This window comes from Pyrus communis, chromosome 15, assembly GCF_963583255.1.
Source record: "Pyrus communis chromosome 15, drPyrComm1.1, whole genome shotgun sequence".
Classification (NCBI taxonomy): domain Eukaryota; kingdom Viridiplantae; phylum Streptophyta; class Magnoliopsida; order Rosales; family Rosaceae; genus Pyrus; species Pyrus communis.
The window spans coordinates 8,895,732-8,912,267 of record NC_084817.1 but is presented as its reverse complement, the minus strand read 5'-3'; the positions used below and the strand labels follow the sequence as shown (position 1 = coordinate 8,912,267).

Below are 16,536 nucleotides of genomic sequence, written 5' to 3'. Positions count from 1 at the left end.
GGACCTAGGGTTTGTTTCTTCTTTCTTTTTTCTCATCTGATGTCTATAGTTCTAGGGTTTCCGATGGAAATAAATTATGAGCTGCGGTACAGAGCTTTGGGTTTTGAGCAATGTAGATACAAGTGCATGTTATTTGAACCTGGGCTAATAAGTTGACACTGCTCTTCGCCGTGTGTTGGGCTGGGCCTTCTTTGCAAAATGTTTATCTAGGCTTTTGCAAACACCGCTCTAATTTCTTTGGGCTCCTAAGGCACACCATTACCATAAAAAATTAACAGCAAAAAATGGAGTGATTATTTTTTAGGATTTTTATCATAAATGATCCTTATAATTGATCATCACCATCAAGATGATCCTTAAAATTGAAAATCAATCAATATAATCCCTGAAAATGGGTGTTGCAAATCAATGTGATCATTCCGTCACAATTCTATTAAAAAAATCTGTTAAGTGCTAATGTGACACATAAATGGGCTCCATAAGTCATTTTTTTTTCCTCACAAATAGTCCTTGAAATTGCCCATGACATCAAAATGGTTCCTGAAATTGAAAATTGATCAATATAGGGCTGGTTTGGTATTGCTGTGCTTTGAAAAAAAAGCTGATTCTGCTGTGATGTGAGAATAAGCGGCTGTGAAATAAAGCAGCAGAGTGTTTGGTAAACTTTTTTGTAAAAGTGCTTTTGAAAAAAAAAACAGTATTATAGTGTTTGGTAAACTTTTATGTAAAACAAATGTGAAAAAAGCCGATTTTTCAAAGCTGGGTTTTGCAGCTTCTTGTTTTTGGTTTTTTTTCACCCAAAACTGTGAAAAAAAACTGAAGCTGAATGTTTACCAAACACAAAAACAACTCCCAGCTTTTTTTGATACCAGCTTTTTTCAGAATCACCTCAATACCAAACCAGGTCATAGTCCCTCAAGTAAGTGTCTCAAATCAATGTAATCATTCTGTCACAATTCTATCAAAAACTCTATTATGTGTTGATGTGACACATAAATGGGTCACACAAGTCTAATTAAATAAAAAAAAATTACAAATAGGTTTAATAATTTAATAGTTAATAAATAATTTCATAATTTAATAGTTGATTTATATGGATGACTAAATGGTCTCCAAATCAAATCAGTGTTTTAGAGATGATCTTTGAACGATGATAAAGAAATGAAATCATATTCATTGTCTTCCAAATTAAGCATTTCAATTGCATGTTATCATAAGTCAACTTTAGACCCACTAATACAAGTATTTGGAAGAATACAACCACATGAAGCAAGAGCATCAATAATAAAATTTGGTTCACGATAAACATGTCGAATATCTCAAATGAGAACTTATTGAAGCGAAAAATGAACATCTTTCATTAGAGTCAAAATCCGCAAGAAATTTTGAGTACATCCTTAAGCATATCAGCTATGGGTATGTCAAAAATGGAACAGAAAGGTACAAAGTGATACCGCATATCTACGCATTATACTTCAAAAAATGATGTGTCATGCGATTACATGGAATACTAAGAGAGAAAGAGAAAAAAAAAAAAATCTGAGGGGATATGCGGATTGAAAAAAAAAAACTTTGAGGGGCCAATCTGAGATTTTAAACTTTAGAGGGGTCGTTGACCAATTAGCCTCCTATAAAATCCAAAACCTGAGTGACCGACCCCCAAAAAGGAACTGCTGCTAGGGTTTCTCTCCGTCTATTACGGCAACGCTCAAGGTTCAGATCTCTCTCCTACTCTTTCCCCTTTCATGCTTTCTATTCAGTTCGATTCTTAATCCCCCAAATCCCTAAATTTCACTACTAATCGTTGTTAATTTCTGATTAAATTTGAAAAATGTGTTCTTTGCTTTTGCTTTTTAGTTTGTGATTTTACAGCTTGATTCGAAGAATGTCTCGTGTGTACGTCGGAAACTTGAGTCCTCGAGTGTCCGAGGGAGAGCTCGAAGACGAGTTTCGTGTTTTTGGAAATATTAGAAGGTAATTTGCTGTTAAATTTTTGACCTTTCTGTCTGATTTGTTATAATATTTGTAGTAATTTACGCACGGATTCGTAAAGTGGTGTTATTTTTATGGAGGATGGTTATTGATCTTTTGTGTTGTTAATTTCGCAGCGTGTGGGTTGCTCGGAGACCACCGGGTTATGCTTTTGTTGACTTCGATGACAGTAGAGATGCAGAGGATGCAATCCGTGAAATAGATGGTATGTTTAGTACTTGGCTGTTGATTTTTAATATGGAGTTTTCTTAGTTTATATCATTTGAATCCGCCATAAGGGAGAAGCATAAGTTCATCGGAACGTTTTGTTTGTGAAGCAGCATAATTCAGCTGAACAATGAATGATGGTATCTGTTTTGAGATGCGTATTTCAAAATCTTCCTTATGGAACCTGTGATTTTTCACGAATTATGCGTGTTCAACTAGGTCTAGGTTTCTTCTCTATATACTGTGGTCATCACCTTCATTGAAATTTCTGAACTTTTTGAGATGTGAGATATCTCAATCAAAATAATGCTCATCATATAACATGTAATTTAGTCGAACAATATTGATACTGTTGCTTGAGTTGTGAGCATTCTGTTTTCCTCTTCTAGAATTGTGACTTGCGGTCTTGCTTTTTATGATACACCGTTTCTTTTTTGATGTTAATCCTTTACTTATGCATTGATGGGTCTTTGGTTTGGTTTTTGTTGAACTTTTAATTAGCCCAGGCCAGCTGTCCCTTCCTAAGGGATGGAGGTCTCTTGCCCTCCTTGGAATTATATTTTCAACTTGTTTGTCAACGATTCATACATTGGCTTTATTTTATTTCAATTTAAGCCTTCTCATCGGGTAGTTTATATGGTATTACTGGCTGTAAAAACTTTCTCTTTGTTTTCCGGTGTTCTAAATTTTTTTGAGCTTTAAAATGTTTTTGAGTTTTTATTTTTATTTTGGAACAGGTAAGAATAACTGGAGAGTTGAGCTTTCACACAACTCTAGAGGTGGTGGTGGTGGTGGTCGTGGTGGAGGTGGTCGTGGCCGCTCTGGCGGTTCTGATTTGAAGTGCTATGAGTGTGGTGAGCCTGGCCATTTTGCTCGTGAATGTCGTCTACGTGGTGGTGGTGGTGGTGGAGGTGGTGGTGGAAGGCGTCGTAGCCGCACTCCCCCTCGCTATCGCAGAAGTCCTAGTTATGGTCGCAGGTGATGTCATTTTGCCGTATATTCTTTACTTAATTCCCATTTTATTTTTCTCACGGTAGTCAGTTATCAAACAATATTGTGTTCTGGTGTATTTGGTATTGAAAGCTGGCTTGCTGGATGCAAGTTCACAAACATATCTCATAGCAGCTGTTATATCTAGATTGGAGATGATTTCTCTTATCTAATACCTTTTTTGACATCTCTCTACTGTTAAGCAGGAGCTACAGTCCTCGTGGGAGATCCCCTAGGCGTCGCAGTTTGACACCACGAGGGAATAGCCGCAGCAGGTCCCCACCATACCGTGGGCGGGAGGAGTTGCCATATGCCAATGGGTAAGGCTCCTTGCACTACATTTTAGCAAATCCTGATGCAAGATTATGAAACCCTTGTTCTACAGCATGAAACTAGTTGTGTTGGAAGGATGATTTTCCATTTGATTCATGTCATGATGGTATATATGTCTTATGCATGCGGACATTATTTACTGTTCCAATATTGGATGGTAGAGTATGGCAGTAGCTGTGTAACAGTTGCCATTGCTTATTTGTTCTCTGAAATATGGTGCTGAATACTTGCAGCAATGGTCTAAAGGATCGCCGCCGAAGCAGGAGTTAAGGAGTGCATGGATGGCTAGGCGGTGTTGTTTAAGAAGATATACTGGGATTAAGTGTTGTTTAGTGTGCTTGGACATCAGGACAACTATGTTTAAATTGGGGGACGCCCTCAGCCTCTACTGTCTCTCTGATTTGGTTAAGTTCCTTCCTTTCTTAACTCTAGCTCGTTTTATTTACCTTTGCAAAATAGGCGTAGGGATAAGGATCTTAAAGGTAAAGTCTTAAAACATTATAACTTTGTTTAAGAGTGTTTCTGAGAATGCTGCTAAAACTCTATGCTTTTTCTGTGCTTTTTGTGTTGAGGTGTCGTCTGGTTCTTCTGCTTCATTGGTTTTGTTCTTCTGCACTCCCTGGCCCCTGGGATTTTTGTGCTTCACTACTGCCCTGCTCTGGGATCTTCAATTTTGCACGGTTGTTGGTCCCAGCCGGCTAGAGCTTCAATTTTGTGTTTCTGCACTCTCCCGGGGATTTCTTCACTGCCCTGCTAGTGGGATCTTCAATTTTTGAATGGTTGTGGGTCCCGGCCTGCTATCTGCAGAGCTTCTATTTTCCTTGAACTTCGCCGGTAGCTATGCGCCTCTCTCAAACTACTATAATGCATTTGTTTAAACTTTTACTTAAAAGGATCGAGCAGCGGGGTACGCGCCGAATGTTTGTGCAGGTACTCACATCTGTTCTTCAGAACTTTGGGTTGTTCATAAACGATAGAGTTGTTTATGCAGGTACTCTAATATATAAACGACTTCGTTGCGTGTGCTACATGATTCTACTTTTTAGAGATTTGGCAGTGACAATAGTTTCTTAGTCCCAAAGCTCCTATATTCTTGGATTTGATCTTCAATTTGATCTAAAAATACGGAAAAACAAATTTGGTTCCAAGTTAAATTACGACTACACCGAAAGTAACATTTTTCTTTCTTTGCGTTGGATTATTTTATAGCCAAGTATATAGACATTACAAGCTTCTTGTTATTTTCTACTTTTTGTTTCGATATATTTGGTTATGATTTTGGTGACGCTTTGCATTAGCAATTCAAGATGATTTCAGAAAATGATGCTTTCAATTATTTTCTTTATGCGAGTATGGTTTTTGTTGGTATCTCCTCATCCATGTATTTGCAAAAATGCTTTTATATATTTTAAAGCCAAATCCTGTAAAGCGTGACTGTTGAATTGGCCGCGGTATGACAAGTTAAACGTGACGGTCTATCCGTTATTTGCAATAATCGACTATTATAGTGTTATGCAAGAGGCTTGTAGCTTAATCGGTTAAGAGCGACATGTTAGGTCATGAGTTTGGGCCTCTTTTCTCCGATTTTGTCTGTGTTGGGTTTTGGATGCTAATTGTCATAAGCACTTAAAGAAAGTCACCTAGAAGTGCCAATGACTAGGTATTTAGTTCTCCATGATATAATCAATTATGGTCTCCAATGCAAAGCTTACAATACAGCCCTTGTTGAGCGTTTAGGTTTAGTGTATGAGTAGAATATATAATCCACTATATTTTTGTAATAAAAAAAAATTATAATACAACAAATCGGGCCTAAATTAAGAAACGATGGTGCTATTCATATATCTGTGTTTTCCTCTTACACTTTCGTTAAATTTTTATCTCTATGTGGATTTAAAAAACATATTGGTTAGAAAAAGAGAAAATCTGACATTGTCACGTCAGTCATCAAATTAACAATTAATGTTTATCTGTTGACATCTTCATTGGAGGTGCTCACTTGTAATTCAAGTGATTAAAAATTTATTCTTACATTTGAAATTTTACGTTCGGTTTTCTTCTTCTGCACTATTATTTCAATAAAAACAAATAATTTAAACTACAAAAATGTAAATTCAAACCTACGTAGATAAGAGGGAGCACATATGACAAGTTAGATCACCAAATTAAGAAATAGAATTGAATTCTCACCGCTTTTTGTTTAATATAATTATATAAGCATTCACGTTCTTCACGTTCTGTCGCTTCCTGAGATTTCTGCACATCTTTTCATCCCAAAGTTTCAGCCTTGGATCAATCTCTCTCTCTCTCTCTCTCTCTCTCTCTCTCTCTCAACTCTTCACTTTAATTTTCGTTTCAATTTGCAGACGCTTAGCCATGCTCGCTAGGGTAATGTGCTCATCTTTGAACTCAAGTTCGAATCCTTCGTTTGCAGGCTAGAAGAATATAGCGTAGAATATCTTGTGTCTGTCATTGAACTCTTACTTTTCTCTCTTGTTAAACTTCATATCACATTTTGGATTCTTTAGTTGCATGTGAGCAGAAGCTTCATGCAATGCATTAACTTACAATCGTTCAACCACATTTACACATCATTGACAAGAAAACACATTAATATAATAAAGGATTAGACGTTTAAATACTCAAAAGGTATATATAATTAACACAATTTCAAAAGCTCAAGGTATAATGTGAAAATTTTAAAATATTATAGCCCGGTTTGAAAACTACCTCAAATCTAAAACTTGAAGAGTGTAAAATGTAATTGAGGCAGACTTAAACAGGTGGCTTGTCAAATCAAAGAATTTCTGTTCTCTTCTGTAAAAATTTAGAAAGAGTGGTGATAGTATCTGTCTGATTAGACCTCCCAACCAAGGGCACTATCCTACAACTACAACATGGACCCAGAATCACGTACATGCCCACCAAAGATCTCTGGCCCCCAAAAACTATGTGGCCCGAAAACGGACACTTCGAAAGCTTGAAAGTTAAGAACCAAAATCCTCAGCCGCCACAAAATACCATAAAAATGCAAACTTTGTTTCACTTGCAGTTTGCCTGCCGACACTTGAATTTTATCTCAACACGCGTGTGCATGGACACACACACACTCCATTATTTCCAGATAGTGGAAAAGCGGAAAATCTCATTACAGACAAATCATAGTTTGATATATGTATAAAAATTCTTATGCTGGAAGATTACTTCGGTATATGTTTCCAACTGTGATTTAAAAATAAGGCAAATGCTTGCTCAGACGATGAGGCAAAGGAATTATTATAAATTAATTACTAGATAAATTAATTACAAAAGGTGCTTGCTTTGCCTTTGCAAGCCTCAGGGAAACCTTCTTAAGGTGAACAAGAACAATCCAATACCCGTGGAACATTAAAACTGATCAATGCCCTATCTGGAAAACTTTAAAAAAAAAAAAGAAAAAAAAAAAGAGGAATAACATTCGAAAATGTGAAGTTCCTATCTATTTCTTCGTTCACACTGTGGACTGCAAGTAATTTGGGTTACTGAACCGAAGGGTAACTCTGCTGCCCATTCCCGCGGCGAAAGGGGTTGAACTTCCCTCAATGTGTGTATGTGTTTGATTTTTTCTCCATTTTTCTCTTGTAGCCATGAAATATCAGCTCATTTGCTCACCAATGAGATCAAGACCAACGAGGAGGAAGGTCACGCCTTGGAAGAGCAGGAAGTAGAAGTGTACACCTTGAGCAGATAACAGACTCCTGACAGAGGCGGTGAGCAAAAGGAATGCTAGAGCAAGCTCTTTCCGATATATTTTGTTAGCTTTCTTAATAGGCTTGGGAGCTACTTCTTTCTCTTCCATAATTTGGTTCAACTCAGAAAGCTCACTCTCGGAAGCTCCTCTGTGGACTGGTAATTGGTTTACCATCTTTGTTCCCCTTTCAGCAGCAGCGAGTAAGTCCGATTCTGATGACCTGCCAGTCTTCTTCGTGATAACCCACTCATAAGAGCTTCCCAGCTGGAACAACCCGGAGACCATTGCATTGAATTTGGTAACGGACATTGTGTTCTCGAAAAGAAGGTAAGGAACAATAAAAGGGAAGGATTTAGGGGATGGAAGAATGTTGAGGAACGACATGAAAACAGGAATGTAACAGATGACCCATGCGGGAAGCTCTGCCTCCGGGACAAACATGGTTAGCGGAAGAATTATGCAGAACAAGGTGAAGGAATAGAAAGGAAGGATAAGTTTCCTCAACAGAAAGAATAGAAGTATCAAGTTCGCTTTCTTCCATGCGGATATCTGCAGAATTCAAGAAAGCAAGAAATTATCGTACATGTTATAAACAACGGGAGACAGGGAATAACAGAATTTTGATATTCAAGGCACCTTGGAAGTTATAATTGCTGGAAGGCATAATCTGAATAGCTGCATAGGACCAGAATGCCAACGATGCTGCTGCTTTCTGTAAGCTTCATAGGACTCAGGCACTTCGCATAGTACCTGAAAGTTGCATGGCTATAAGGCTTGAAACATCTTCTTTTCCTTCCCTTAAATTCATTTGGATTTTGCCTAAACTTACATATCGCATGCATAATGCGAATGTTGATGGTATTTACTTAAATGTAATTGAAGTAGCATTTCATACAGATAAAATGCAAATGTGTGTGGTCCTGTATTAGCGGATACGGAAAAACTATAATCCAAGATTACCTTCACATCGTTAAGGTAGATGAATTTCCAACCGTTGAGATGGGCCCGGACAGCTATGTCCATGTCCTCTACAGTAGTCCTTTCTAGCCATCCTCCAGACTCCTCAAGGGCTTTAATTCTCCAAACACCAGCAGTTCCATTGAAACCAAAGAAATTAAGAAACACCCCGTTAACCTGCTGTTCCACCTCAAAGTGGAAACACAAATTAACATTTTGGAGACGAGTCAACAAGTTCTCTTCCTTGTTCACAAAGGCCCATCTAGCCTGAACTAAACCTAGTTCGGGGTTGTCCTGCAACAGAACGTAAAATATGTTAAATTCGAAGAGTTCAGACCAAAAATCACACTGAAAAAATATTATGTTGCTATTATTCACCTTGAAATGTGGCACCGTTTGCTTAAGAAAATCTGGATTGGGTTGGAAGTCTGCATCAAAGATTGCAACAAATTCATAGTCTCTCACATAATCACAGCTCATCGCAGACTTGAGATTTCCGGCTTTGTAACCAGTTCTAACAACACGATGCCGATAGATAATGTTGATACCCTTTTGGCTCCAATTAGCAACCTCTGTCTTTATTAACCACTGGATGCTCCCATCATCAGAATCATCAAGAACTTGAATCAGAACACGATCCTTTGGCCAATCAATCTGGCAGACTGCAGAGATAGACTGCTCGTACACCTGCAAAAGGCCAGGCCAGAAAACCTTATAACATCACAAAAAATCTTACAAGACTTTTTGCAGTTGCCAATTAGTTTCATATGCTTCAGTTTTTCAGAGTCACCATCACATACTACCGAAAGTACCATTCGCTAACTATTAAGTTTCAATAACATGTCCAAACAATGTCGCAATCCTATACATTTTTGTTCCAAAATTTGACTAGTGTGACTCTAATTCACAATCTTCAGTAAAAGGATGTATTACTTTATAATAATGATGATTCTTGATGATTTCTAAATAGTGACTGTCAAGTCTTTGACTGTTTCGGAGTTTTATACGATTCTGTTTGAATCTAAGAAGACAAAGGCACTTTTTTCCCCATTTTATTAAATAGAGACAGTCCACACATTGTCAAAGTTTTGCAAGTTTGTTGGAACAACTAGATTATTAAGCATAAATATATATCCAGAACTAGTAACTAATGCAAAGTGAATCAAACAGCCACCAGCTAAAAGCAACATAACAAAATAATGGAATAAATTAAAGAACAAAACAGACAGCAAAGAGAGAGAGTTCAATTCATTACCTCCTTCTCATTGCACATTGGAATTTGAATGAGAACCATGGGGTACTCATATTTCGATTTCTCAACGTCCTCCGACTTCAAAGACTCCCGATCAATCCTAGGCTTAATCTTCTTGAGCTTTATCCACAAGCAACCTAAACTAAGTATCATTCGATCCACGGATTGGATAAGGAAAAGAACAATACAAAATTTAGAGAGTGCTTGAATGGGAGGTGCAACGTAATCTGCCCGAAACGATAACCAACCAACATAAACCAAGTGGAGCAAGCTCTGTATATCAGAAGTTCCAGGAATGTGCAAACTGGGATTCCTAAAATAATGCCAGCCTTTGAAGTAAGCAACAACTTCAAATGCCAGGATTCCAAGGGAAGTAAATAAGAAGACTCTAATGACAGTAAAAAGTAACTTCTGGTTTCCCAGCTTCCCATTCTCCATGGATACACCTTGCCTGAAGATTAACCGCTTCTTAATGGTGCTGAGAAGTGTCCAGAAGAGGGTGGCAACCCACCCAATGCAGCTGACTGCGCGGTGAGCTTTGAGAAGCAAAACCCATGTCACTTGCTTTGCATTCTTCCCCCTGCTCTTATCAACTGGCCTGAATGCTGCATCTGGACCGTCGATTTCCACCACAGAGAAGTTGGGGTTCTCCATTGTCACCACTACTGGTGTCCCCTTCCTGCTTTCCTTTGCCCAGAAACCGGAAAAATCCAACCTTGGAGCCATTTTCTCACACTAAATAGCAGAAAAAGTTCAAAACTTTGAAGAGTTTGAGGACCCAATTTCCAAAATTTGACAAAAACCAAGAAAAATCACTAAAACCCAGATCTGAAAACAAAGAAATGAACAAAACCCATTTGAGAACCAGCCATAAAAAACTAAACTTTACGAAAGAAAACTCAAAAAACTCAAAAGGGTGAAGAACCCATATGAAAGCTCATAATTTTACGCAAAATGCAGGCAATAAAAGGTAAAAAAGGGAAAAGTGGGATGTTCTGGTTCTTTGTATTCCCTCAAAGGCACCCTAGAAAAACAGAGAGAGAGCAAGGGAAGGCCACATTATGAGGGAAGGTATAATCTGCCTGTTTGCTGCAGCTGTAAATAGGCCAAACACCATGTGGTGGGGTACTTGTCAAGTAAACCCATCAAAGCTCAACCCTTCAATTTATACTCCACAAATTCTACCGAATATTTTACCATTTGGTGAAATATTCTGGACTAGGAATCTGCTCAAAAAATATTCTTTCTTCCTAAGAAATAATGAGAAATATGCGTTTTATTGTAATTGAATATTCAATAGAGAAATCAGGAGCTAAACATGGTCAGTCATTAATCACGATTAAGAGAGTTAAGACAATTAGTGGCCTTGTTAAAAAAAAAAAAAAAAGAGAATTTCAGTCAAGGGAACAGTTGGGAGGAAACCCAGATCACCAACTGTCAAAAACAGGCCATAATCCATACCAGCTAACTCTCACTTTCAATGTAAGAAAGTTTTAGTAAAATAATAACTGTATTATTATTATTATTATTCTTTGGCAATGAAATTAAAGCTTATATTTAAGAATATTCTTTTGTTCTTTAATTTAAATATGAAGTGGCCACTACAAAAAGCCAATAGACCATTACCCACCCATGTGGTTGTAAAAAGATTTTATTTTATTTAGGTTGTGAAAATGTGAACTTATTCACATTTCATTTCTTTTAAAGGAAGAAAATTATTTTTTTTTTTTAAATTTTTGCATATTATACTTTCTTTCTCCTTTTAATTAGTTAACTAGTTTGGATAATTTTTTTTTCCTATTTTAGTCAATTAGTCAAATTACTTAATACAATAAAGCAATTGTTAATGAAAATTTTTAATTGATTTAAGATTGCAAAAAATGCAAAATTTTATTATATGAAATTTTTTTTTTCTTTTGACAACAATAACGTTAATAGGTTAAACTGTTAATTGTTAGGAGGAGAGCAATCGGTAGGGATTAAACTTGTATATTTGGATGTATAAATATGATTGTTTTTCGCCACTACAATAAAACATAACTTACTTATGATATGATTTTATCATCAAGAACAAATGGTCATCTCATTAATATAATGTAGGCAAATTGTTAATGATAATTTGTAATTGATTTAAGTTGACTCCTTGATTAATTAAAACATAATATACCTTAAATAACTTGATTACTTTCATATACCTTAATTAACTTGATTACTTTCATATTTGAATGAGATTTCTTTCCCTCCAAACTTGATTACTTTCATATTTAAATGAGATTTCTTTCACTCCAAACTTGCAATAGCTGTTTTTGACACACACAACACACACAAAAAAAAAAAAACAAAAAAAAACAAAAAAAAAAAACAAAAACAAAAACAAAAAAAACTTGTAATATATGTTAACGTGAAGATGTTTAAAGTTTGATTTTTTTTTCTTTCGCTGAAAGAACAAAAAATTCAAGACATATTTTCTTTTACAGCATATGTAAAGTTGAATTTTATTCAGTTATATTGAAAGGAATCAAACTTTATTGTACGCTAATCCATTGACACATTAACATTAGATTGGCTTATCAAGATTCACTGAGAATTAAAATCCACAAAAATTATTTTAAAGTGGTGTTATCCATATACTCTTTTTTATCTCTTATACATCTCATGTTAATTTATGTTATTTAATTTTCTTTAATTTATTCGATTCGAAGACTAAAAATCAAATAAATTGTGTAAAAAATAAAAAAGGATTGTGTGATAGCACCGCCCTTATTTTATTTGTCTTCTGAATCTGATGAGTACGTACCATCTTAATAAAATATACTAGTCTCACATTCTACTACTAGTTAAGTAGTAGACTCGTAGTTTTGTTGTTTTCATGCAGAAAAACTGTGGAGATGATGATCTCAATTATTAGTAGATCTCTGTGCCTCCATGCATGTGATCTCAACAGTCTCAGAGATGTGATCACAATACTGTGAGCTGGAGATTACAACTCGTACCCTTTTCCCCAGATCTCCTTCCATCCATATTTCTTGTCCATCTTTGTATTCACTAAAACCCTAGCTATTTTTATCATATTTTCAGTTTTTTATTCCAAATTTTTTATTAATTATGTGATCCATGTAAATCTTTAGCTACTTTGAATTCACATGTCTAATTAGAGAACAAAAAAGAAACAATAGTAAATTAGATCAAACGCTTTTTATATTACATGAGACATCATATTATCGTGAATATGTCCACAAATATCATATATAGTTGGTTGAGAAGTGAGCTTTATCATATATAGTTGGTTGAGAAGTGAGCTTTCTAAGCGGTCGGATTAGTATGCAAAATGGTAGCGTGAAGTTGTTTATCAAAACTGTTTTCTAGTCTGAAATTAGTCATAGCACAATCCAGCCAGGCCTGATTCTGTCTCTAGTATGATGCTAAAGTTTTTATACTTATGTGAACTTATGTTATACTGTTAATTAGTAGACACGGTTCTTTATGATTTTAATTCATAATTTGATTGTGTCATAATACTTTTGTAACAAATATGCAAGATATGAGAAAATGTGTGATGAATGTGGGAGGTACCAGGCTTGATGTTCCGAGCTGATAAGTCTGCTTGATTGTGACCACAGGTAGGGTGAAATTTCTCATAGTCTTTTGAGACTCGGAAAGAGTGGATAACCGTGGTTGCCCATCTTTTTAAATATTATAGTTGGATATAGTTAGATAACATGTCCCATGAAACATATGAGTGTGATCATATCATGCAAAGCTTAGGTCTACATGAGATTTTCTATTTACGAAAGACTCAGATCCTGGCCCCGTGAGCCAACCCACCAAATTTATTTTGTGTTTTGATTTTTTTCGATAGAATTTGGTTATGTGATCACGAATCTTCAACCTTATAATCTTGCAACATCAGTTCATGACAAACTTGGATGTATTTAGTGTGATGGCTAATTATGTATATATGACTCTTTGGCACGGTATGTTATTCCGTGAAGAAAAAAAAATGTACTCGATATATATAATGTGACGATATAGTTACACTATAAAAGCAAAGAAATAAATTGGTTGCATACTCGTCATTCTTGAAATTCAAACTTAAGACATATCACTTACAAGTGAAGAAAAATATTATTAGACCGTAGTACTAAGTGACAATTATATATATATATTTAGGCAGGGCCGACCTTGAGAGTAGCCGAGGTAGGCGGTCGCCTAAGGCCCCCAAACAAATTTTTATTTACATCCTGTATATAAAATATAAATAAAGAAAATGTAAGAAACATTGCAATTATTTCGTCGGTGCAGTGGAAACGGTTCCACTCTGTTTTCATTGGGGTGGTGTGTTCAAAACACCTTGTAGGCATTAGTTTTTGCTTTTTTTCAAATCTATGAAATTAAAGATAAATTGCTCTTTAAAATTTTCAACTTTAGAAAAAAAAAAAAACAAAACATCATGTTAGCGGGTGGTTTATATTTAAATTCTTATTTATTTTCAAAAATATTTTAAATAAAAATTGTATAAATAGAAAAAACTTGAGTTTCTTAAATAAAAAAAACAAACAAGGGCCAATTCTTACACACCTACGCATGTGACAAGAGGCTAGTGAAATTAATGGCCTCAATTGTCCAAATGCATTTTTTTTCTTTTGCTTTTGAAAATAGCCTAAAAAAATAACAAAAACCAGAATAATCATAACTTTGTACTCCTTTTTTTTTCAACTTCTCAATCTTTCTATTTCTATTGAATGTTTAAGCAATTAACACTTGGTCCTGAAGATTGTAATTTGAGGTAACTATAACTTTGAATTTAAAATTTCTTTTTCAAAAATTTATTGTTAAACTAGGTTATTCTAAAATTTGATTCGCTAGTGTGTGTTTATTTTAGAAAGAACACAAGAGAGCTACTTGGCGTTGTTGAATTATTATATTCATCAATCAAGTTTTATTGTTTTTTACACTTAGTGCATTTACGTCTAAAGGCATGTGACATGTAATATTAAGTAATGTTAGTATATCTTTTTCCTTTTGATATTAATTTTTAATGATATTTGATGAAGAAATAGATTTTTTATGTAATTAGCGAATTCTCTTTACTACATACCAATATACAAAGAGTTGGAGGTCCGAGAACTTTAGGATCCCACTTTGAAGACTCGCCTAGGGCCCCCAAATTCTCAGGGCCGGCCCTGTATTTAGGGAAATGATTTTGGCACATTCATTTTATCTTGGTGGACAACCTTTCTAACTACTTGATTGAACAAATTAAAAGAAAATCAAGTGACAAATATAAAAAGAAGTGCAAAAATCATTGGGAGCAGATTTTCACCTACTATTTTTGTCTTTCACACACCTCTTTTTATTTTTGGTCATAGATTAATTAAATAAAATAAAAATAACGAATGATTTTAACTGAGCATGTGTGAACATAAATGTGTCTTTATTATTTCCTTTGTCACATGTAAACAAAAATAAAGAATTTAAATTATTTTAAACAAAAATAACCAATTCACACATAAAAGTAATGTTCCGGCATATGGTTGTAGTATGCAAATTGTTCTCAGACATGAGACATCAGATTATATGTACCTTATATTTATAGATATGAACTTTGATTTCACTTCAAGGCCCTCACTGCATTGCAGAGTCGAATAGCGTGATACACCAGTTCATATGTATGTGTGAAGATACATGAATGCACAATAAGGAATGTATCACCTGCTGGTAACTATTCAATAGAAAGAGATATCTCTAAAAAGCTACTTGAAGATCCATGTTAGAAATCTTCGGCCAAAGTACTTGTTGATCAAGCACTATTTGTAAGAATTGTTTCAACGTGAGATGCATCATAGCAATCATAGATGACTACATGTAATTTGACATAAATCTGTATCACATAAATCTTGATCAGGATATAGATGATTAAAGAATCAAATTGCATTGTAACTTCAATCAAGGTTCAAAAAAGTATTATAATTAGTTCACGTATACTTCTACTAATTCAGGTAGTCATGACATGTTAGATGTCACTCATAGTTTATGTAACTACATATATCCCTCTTTACATGTCCCCTGACTAGCACCTATTGCCTAATGCCTTTAAAACTTTGCATAAAAGAGCTGTTTTGGGTTGGAATCAAAGAAGACAAGTAGGCAAGGAAAAGCACAATTTGCATTAAATTTGAAAGCGCACCCAAAAGGCCACCAAAAAAGCTCGATTAAATTGCTTTGTCGCCTGCACAGCAAAGCTTGAGTTGGAAATATTAATGAAATTGAATAATTTATGTAAGGGGACGAGAAGGAGACGGTCTGTCAGTCTCCTTCACATATATTATGACATGTGATTTATCTGCTCATATTTTGAGTATATAAAAAAATCTCTTCTCATCGTGAAGCCAACCAAATTCTAAAGTTCTGCAGCCCTCGGTCAAGCCACCCCAAATTCACTTGGGTGCGGTGGGAAGATGATAAGCCTTAAATCCCAATCCTTTTAAATGGAAATGGTAAAAGAAACCCCAGTGGTTTTGGTCAAGTATCAAGACCATAAGGGGTTTAGTGATTTAGAAGAAGAATTTAACGGGATTTTACACTCAGTTGGTTAATTACATTCTCCTACGTTGCTATGCATGCGATACGAGGTCTCGAATTTGAAAACCGCCTCCCTCAATATCGATTGTATTAGAACGAAAAAAAACAAATAGTAATTTCAATCAACACCTCACACAGCCACAAGCAATTATTGAAGCATGGGAGAAAAACAAAGGAAATTATTGATCTGAGTCGGAAAATTGCATTGGAAAGAACAGGAAAACAAGTGCATGTGCATGGAGGAGCCGGAAGATTTTTCGTCTCGACGGATAATAATCGTTCCCAGAACATGAACCGGGGTATTCACTTTCTGTAATAACTGAATTTCAAGATTCAGTAGAGTCGAGGAATGCATCCAAATTCATACGATACGAGCATACGAGGACCTAAATCAGTAACCCAAAATGAAAAAGCAATCAGCTTTCATTTACATTCAACATCCCAAAACGAATGGAATCAGTTTTTCTTGGTTAAACACTGAACAGAAGACAAA

At 35.4% G+C, this 16,536-nt stretch overlaps 2 protein-coding genes across 3 annotated transcripts; one reads left to right on the top strand and one right to left on the bottom strand.

The window, feature by feature from the left end:
- The first annotated feature begins 1,614 nt into the window (after nt 1–1,614).
- LOC137717513 (serine/arginine-rich splicing factor RSZ22A-like) lies at nt 1,615–4,603 on the top strand. Of its 2 annotated transcripts, XR_011065781.1 has the most exons (7): nt 1,615–1,713; nt 1,858–1,974; nt 2,109–2,197; nt 2,937–3,177; nt 3,396–3,509; nt 3,756–4,356; nt 4,514–4,603. XR_011065781.1 is itself a non-coding variant. In XM_068456902.1 (6 exons), the coding sequence occupies exons 2-6, from the start codon at nt 1,886–1,888 to the stop codon at nt 3,790–3,792; spliced, it is 570 nt and encodes a 189-aa protein (XP_068313003.1). In that variant the 5' UTR covers nt 1,615–1,713; nt 1,858–1,885; the 3' UTR covers nt 3,793–4,603. The 2 variants fall into 2 exon arrangements, 1 of the variants encoding a protein (XP_068313003.1); XM_068456902.1 differs by having other exon boundaries at nt 3,756–4,603.
- Nucleotides 4,604–6,694: 2,091 nt separating this feature from the next.
- Nucleotides 6,695–10,579, bottom strand: LOC137717789 (probable xyloglucan glycosyltransferase 5). Its single transcript, XM_068457277.1, has 5 exons — nt 9,465–10,579; nt 8,588–8,896; nt 8,213–8,503; nt 7,889–8,002; nt 6,695–7,801 (listed from the first exon to the last, which is right to left on the bottom strand). The coding sequence occupies exons 1-5, from the start codon at nt 10,185–10,187 to the stop codon at nt 7,157–7,159; spliced, it is 2,082 nt and encodes a 693-aa protein (XP_068313378.1). The 5' UTR covers nt 10,188–10,579; the 3' UTR covers nt 6,695–7,156.
- Nucleotides 10,580–16,536: the final 5,957 nt, after the last annotated feature.